Here is a 7,153-nt window from a genome sequence, read left to right as displayed (position 1 = left end):
GCGTTGAGTTGTGAAGACACACGCATCATTCAAATGTACTTTTATTGTAGAATTTATTTTCAACATATTGCGGTTTGTTTTAAATAGTTTAACTGAAACATATTTTTGCCTTTTTATCAAATTAATGCAATGGCAGTTAATTATGTTATTTCAAACTTTGATCTAACTTTTTAATGTAGTAAAATTACTTTTAAATATCTGCTAATTAGCAGTTCATTAACTAATTCTTCATGCAAAATAGTAGCATTTGTTTTGCTGAAAATACTTTAGAATTTTTTTAATAGATTTACACACTATTTCAAGCATGCCTACATAAACCCTAATGCAGATTATTTTTATCTTCACCTTCAAACATCATACTTTGGAGAGTAAAAGCAAACACTCCAGCACGGATCTTAGCATGGCAGGGCTCTTAACATTGTGTGCATGTTGCACAGGCAAATACCCGAGCCATGTTTGCCTTCAGGAGCTCATAAATCACTCCGTGGCATGAATGAGACGGACATTAAGGAGACCAATTGTGGTGTAATGTGCACAAATAAAACCCCACTCACATTTTCATACAGGACTCCCCAATTCCTGTGCTAAAAGAGGGCTGAGTCTCTGCATGCGTTTGGTAATAATTCATTTTTATAGCTTGTTTAAACACGGCTCTGGCTCGGGGACAGCGGCAGCATGCAGTAGCAGGCTGCTCAGGTTATGAGGCTGCACTCTTTCCCCGTGCGTTAAAAGTAGCCCAAACTCAAAACAGACTACTTCTGGACTAGATGTAATTTATCAGACACACATTTACTATTTATAGCTGCAGAGAGAGGAGCATTATGCAATATCTGGCTTACTTTATCTGGAGAGTTTGTGCGTTTTGGGGAGATTTTACAACATTATTGGAGCAGTTCAAATGAAGTCTTGAAGTTCAATATAGGGATTATGAATGGTCTTGCTCTATTGTATTGCACTTGAGATGATATATGTGAATCGGTTATTAGCTCATGCACAACTTGACTCAATATCCGCTTTAGCAGCTTTGTGTATGAGAACAGCAAGAACAACCGGCCTGCACGGATCGATTCACCAACTCATCTACACGTGCGAAATTCATAAACTCGAGTGTTCAGCGTGGGTTTATCGAATAATCTGGAAGCCATAAGAAGCCAATCGACTGGTTTAACATTAGCCTACTGGGAAACTAGAGTGTGTGTGTGTGTGTGTGTGTGTGTGTGTGTGTGTGTGTGTGTGTGTGTGTGTGTGTGTCAATGTGAGTGTGTGTTTAAGAAAGGGGGTATGTGGGTAAAAAAAGAGAAGAAGAAAAAGGAGGGGGTGGGGGGTCCTCTACACTCCTGCAATCCAGCGCCCAGTGACTAACCACAGGGTCAGTAACCAAATCATTCCGAGACAGCGCGCCTTTTCTGTTCACATGTGTTCACACAAAGAGCCAAGAAAGCTCCAAGGCCTGGCGAAGTTTCCACAGGCAGACAAGGCAGGATCCACTGCGCCCACTCACTACTGTTGCAGAGGCAGCTGGGGAGACAGAAAGGAGGGTGTGGAGGGTAGTGTTGACCCCACTGCGCTTTTTTCAGTGGTGGGAAGTTTGCATTGCCTCTCTACTTTCTTTAATACTCCATGAGCTTGAAATACCTGAAAACTTCAAGTATCAAACTTTAAAGAAGGACTATTTTTAGTAGACTACATATTTTTAAAACTCATTTACAGCTACATCTAAAGGCAGTGGTGGAAGAAGTATTCAGATCCTTCACGGAAGTAAAAGTAGCAGCAACACACAGTAGAAACACTTTTTTCTCATCACAAGGAAAGGTCATATTACAATTTGTACTTAAGTAGAAGTATTAGCAACTAAATAAAAGTATTAAAAGTAAAGGAATACCTTTGATAGTAGCTAATACTAATGATTCTAATCATGTGGCAGCAGATGGCCCTGTCAGCTTAATTGGCATATCACATATTATATTATATATTCTATATATTAAATCAGTGTATAATTACTAATTACATGTAAGCAGCATTTTAATAATGCAGCTGGTCGAGGTGGTGCCACATTTAACATTTTTATATACTGTTGGTATAGCTCAATTTATAAGCTACAATGTAGACCTATAATTTTATCAAGTGGTTGTGTAAAATCTTAATCTGAAAAGTAATAGTAACTATCAGAAATACAAAGTACAGTAAAATGGAAAAAAGTAAAGACAGCAAACTATCGACACACTGAAAGGCATATTGGTTGTTTGACCACATACGGCCAATGGGGGCGCTGATCCATCCATGTGATCCTCCGTGCCTCCTTCTTTCCTCCCTTTTCTTTTCCTTCCTCAGTGAGAGGTTGGCTCTGCACGCTGCTATCGCTACACCACAGCACTCCCACGCATACTCTTCCCCTGTTCTGTCTTTTTTTCGGCCCAGCTTTTCGTGGCCATTAATTTCAAGCAATAAAGCAACAGCTTTATTTGATGAACTTACCAGGATAATCAGCCCACAGACGCACCTCGGGCTATATGGGCGCATTAGCTCCACGACGGGAATCGTATTATCAGATCATTTGATCACTATACATGCATAATGAATACGTGTGGGAGTGAAATCAGAGTAGATAGCAGACCCTATGACCCTGGGAGAGAAAAAATTAATACTACATCATCTTAATGTTTAATAGATTTCCTTGTCGTTACATCACCTGTGACCTCCCAGCAAGTACTGAAAAGCAGCCAAACATTTCTAATGCGACCTTGATGGGGAACACAGATATTGAAAAGCTCTCTTTGACTGAAGTCAAGTACTTTTTGCTTGTGTCAGGAGTGAAACCTTCCTGTCTCTCCCTCACTGTCACACTGTGAAAATATTTGCTGAGCAAATCCTTCACAGTGTTAAAGCGTGAAACACTTCGCATTGGAATGGGACACTGGTAGCCCACATAGCCTGTGGCAGTGGCACACACACACACACACACACACACACACACACACACACACATCCATCCATCCAGGAGAGAATGAGACCATTATACATATATGACATCGCGCCTGATACGTGCGGGCGGATACAGACACGCACAAAGGGCACACGCACATCCTCGCGCGCACATACACGCACACACACCAACACGCGCGCGCGCGCGCGCACACACACACACACACACACACACACACACACACACACACACACACACAAACCTATTCTCCTCTCTATTCCAAAAATACCGTACCTGAGGTGAGAGTGCTAGGTCGTCCTCGTGGAGGGGTTGCAGAAGGTGAAACGTTAATCTTTCCCCGGGCGGGAGAGCGCACAGCAGGGGTTAGAAGACGCTGTGTTTGCCGTTCGCCGCTCTTCATGCGACCCCGGAGCGGTCCACCGTCGTCTGCCTCCCAGCTCATTGTTTGCTTGGCCAATACATTAGTGGCGACGCGCGTCACCTTGATCGACGAGCGCCTGGAATTTAAATAGCCACTCAAACACCAATCTGTCACCGGCTAAGGGGATAAGGACAAGTACCTCACTGGCTGACCCGGGCCCACGTGACAGCACCCGTTCATTGATATCGGCCCGTGCGCCCCCCTCCCTCCTCTGATCAGGACAGAGTATAGGTAAAGGTTGGCACGGTCACTCAGGGTAAGAGGGGAGATAGGAATAGATCAGAGGGTGTCTGTAGAGTGGACGGTCCCTCAGCCCCGGTAGAACAATGCTACAATGAGCAGCTTCTTTGACTACTCAGCGATGAGCGGTGAAGGTGGCTCATGCTCTGTCAGGGGTTTCCACTCGGACCACGGGATTACAACTTTCCAGTCCTGCGCGGTTACTGTCAACAACTGCGGTGCGGATGACCGCTTTATGGGGAGCAGGGCTTCCCCTGACGGCATCCCTCACCAGCCGGGTTCATTCCAATCTACCGCGAGCTCCCTGGGTCTCTATGGAGCCCATCCGGCCTGCAGCTCAAACTATGGACCACAAAGTTTCTGTGCTACGTATAACCATTACGCGCTCAACCAGGAAGTAGAATCCACCGCGGGATTCCCCCAGTGCGGCCCACTGATGTACTCGGGTAACATTTCCTCCTCCATGGTCTCTCAGCATCGCCAAGGTTACAGTGCCGCCCCCCTGGGTCAAGTGCAGTATGCCCATGCTGCCTATGGCGGCGGGCACGAGCAAGCAGTCCCTTTTCCTGGGTGCTCAAACCCGCTGTCACCACTGCACGCAGCTCACCTGGAGGCTTGTTGTTCACCTCTGTCTGAGGGTGCATCTTCTGCACAGACCTTCGACTGGATGAAAGTCAAGAGGAACCCACCAAAAACAGGTGGGTGCCAAGTGCCAATGGCACAAAGTGTCTGTAAACAACACTGGCTTAGAAGTGATTCAAACCCTTTACATTAAAGTGATACATTTCGTGTGTGTGTGGGACACAGGAATATAAACAAACTTAAAACCAAGATGTGGAGTTCAATTTGTATACTTTGTATTTGACACTTCCTGCCTGACTGTGCTATATTTGTAATGTGTTATGCAGTCTTAAAGGAAAAGACAGAATACTGGAAATACCTCGTATTGTATAAAGACGTATAAAGTGTGTTTTGCAGTGTTATGTTAGACCATGTATGCACACATGTATCACAGCATACTTCAAAGTAGCTGGCATTAAGTGGCTGCTGCGTAAAAGTTGCTTCTTGATGCGTAAAAGTTGCTTCCATGCACACGCAGTGTGTGTTGTGAGCAGAGAACATAGGGTTACTTTTCTTCAAAATTCAGGGTGATTTGTTTTTCTGTCTGCAGGCAGGTCTGGGGAGTACGGGTATGGGGGTCAGCCGAACACGGTCCGGACCAACTTCACCACCAAGCAGCTGACGGAGTTGGAAAAGGAATTCCACTTTAACAAGTACCTGACCCGTGCGCGGCGCGTTGAGATCGCGGCCGCGCTGCAGCTGAATGAGACTCAGGTGAAAATCTGGTTCCAGAACCGGAGGATGAAGCAGAAGAAGAGGGAGAAAGAAGGTCTGCTGCCGTCCAAAGCTTCATCCTCAGACCCGGGAGAGAGCAGTCAAGAGAAAATGGACGATGCAGCATCAGAGAAGTCTATCTCAGCTCCCTCTACTCCGTCTCCCACATCATCCACGGTGTCTGATCCTTACTCCTCCAACTAAAAAACAACTGCCTCCTCACCTCTGTGGGCCACAGGCGGCCTGTATATATCAAAGCTCGTACCCAGTGTATCAAAGCCAAAGTCCTGGTTGGTGGATGACGTATGTGGACATTTAGGATAAATTAATGCACTGTTTGGGACTTTGGACAATCATGTGGACCATTTCTGAGTTAACGAGTTGTTTTATATTGTGTATTGTGTTCGGAGGAAAGATAACATTGCTGTCAAGACAACTGTAGGTCGATGGTTTAAAATGTGTCTACTTTCTTTAGAAATTGACGTTAATTATGCGTTGCGCCACGCACTATGATGGTGCAAAAGATATCCAGTTCCTTCCTTGCACATGCTCCTGACCAGTGCTGCTGAGTGTGCCAATGTAAAGTCACAAAGCTACGCACACAAACATATACCTCAAATATGCCAAAATTGTGCGTATTGTTCCACGGCCAGGGTGATTGCACTGGATGTCGTAAATTAGGCATTCCACAATCAACGAGATGACCTCGTTTATTAATCGTTATAGAGTGCATTGTTATAGTACCTTCTTACTCACTGTCACCTCTGTGTTTGAGGCCTGTGTGTTTGTGTGTCACTCACGACTGTCTGAATGTCTATTGTTTGAGATTTGCATGATGCGTAATGCTGGGGCGCTGAGTTTTATCAGTTGGGGAACCGGTCATGTAAGGCTATGTATGTCCCAGGCTTTTATCTGTTATCTATTTAATCCAGTTGAGCGCATACAAAATGTTTTGTTCAGAGAGACGTTTACGGGTCATTCATGTGTATTAAAGTGGGTATACCTCTTAAAAAATATTCATTTGTGTCATTGCTGAGGGGGTCTTGGGAGAGACAGGAATTGACACTTTTCTGAGGATTTTATAGCAAATTTTTCATCTAAATCCGCCCATCAGACCTTTATTGTAAGCTCTGCAGACAAGGACAGCTCTGTCCAGTTTCCCATCGTTTGAGAAGCTGCACGTGTCTCTTTTACGCACAGCAGATTCCCTCAATGTATGCGGATGTGCGCGCTCCCGTCCCTGGGGTGAAGAGTTATTGGCATTATAAAGGCATGTTTATCCACGGAGGAGATGAGAGCGCGGACGTCAGCGTCATTTGTGATGACAACCTTATCGAGCTCTCGGCTTATTGAGGGGACAAAAAATAAAGTCATCTATTAAAACATCGAGGTTTGGCTATTGACAAGGCTGGGGCCCCACTGGCCCTGTCAGCATTAACTCCTTAGTTCCCTAAGTCACAACGACGTGTCACCATCCCCACCTGACGACAAGATGTACTGTGAAAACACAGTCACACAGTCAGCTACACAATTTTGCTTTAACAAGAGCTATTACGTCAGGTTATGTTGTATTTACGCCTGATATATCCATCTGGTCTTTAATGATCATGAATTGTGAGTTAATGAAGACCATGCTGTCTTTAAAATCAACTTACATTATGAATAACATGTATTAACAAAGAAGTCTAAACTGGACTCTACCCTGTAAATGTGTGTTTAGTTTTATTTGACCTGCCTTTTTCCTGGTAGCCTATCCTATATTATTTTACTGTTTAAATTCCTAGTGTACAGGCTGCGAGTCCATCATAAGGGCAAAAAACGCAGAAAGAGCCATTATTAATGAGCGACGTTCACCTTTTCAATCCACCTGCAGGAGCTGCTCTATTGGAGCGGTGGGGACCTGCTCAGTCTAATTCAGCAACAGCAAACAGCAGTAAGTTATGTAGCCAACCCCTGCTTTATTATTCTCGTGTGATATTGTTAATGTGTGATATTATGGGGTTTTTCTCCATGGGGCAATGGTTGCCCTGAAATCTGTGACAAGGTTTGTTTGGTAATTTCAAACACCCTCATATGGTTGTTAGAGGAGTTGTTTTAGTATAAATAGTGAAGTACGTACACAGACATGTTGCTCAGTGGCCCTGTTTGTGTTTGTCAGGTCAACCTGGATAAGAATAAGGTGAAACATTAGGCTATCTAATTTATTACCAAAA

At 44.4% G+C, this 7,153-nt stretch overlaps 1 protein-coding gene across 1 annotated transcript; it reads left to right on the top strand.

Moving 5' to 3' along the window:
* Positions 1 to 3,223: 3,223 nt before the first annotated feature.
* hoxa1a (homeobox A1a) lies at positions 3,224 to 5,636 on the top strand. The gene is made up of 2 exons (XM_031323370.1): positions 3,224 to 4,303; positions 4,777 to 5,636. The coding sequence occupies exons 1-2, from the start codon at positions 3,700 to 3,702 to the stop codon at positions 5,142 to 5,144; spliced, it is 972 nt and encodes a 323-aa protein (XP_031179230.1). The 5' UTR covers positions 3,224 to 3,699; the 3' UTR covers positions 5,145 to 5,636.
* The last annotated feature ends 1,517 nt before the right edge of the window (positions 5,637 to 7,153 follow it).

Source organism: Sander lucioperca, chromosome 16 (genome assembly GCF_008315115.2).
Source record: "Sander lucioperca isolate FBNREF2018 chromosome 16, SLUC_FBN_1.2, whole genome shotgun sequence".
Classification (NCBI taxonomy): Eukaryota; Metazoa; Chordata; class Actinopteri; order Perciformes; family Percidae; genus Sander; species Sander lucioperca.
This window is presented reverse-complemented; position numbering and strand designations above follow the sequence as displayed.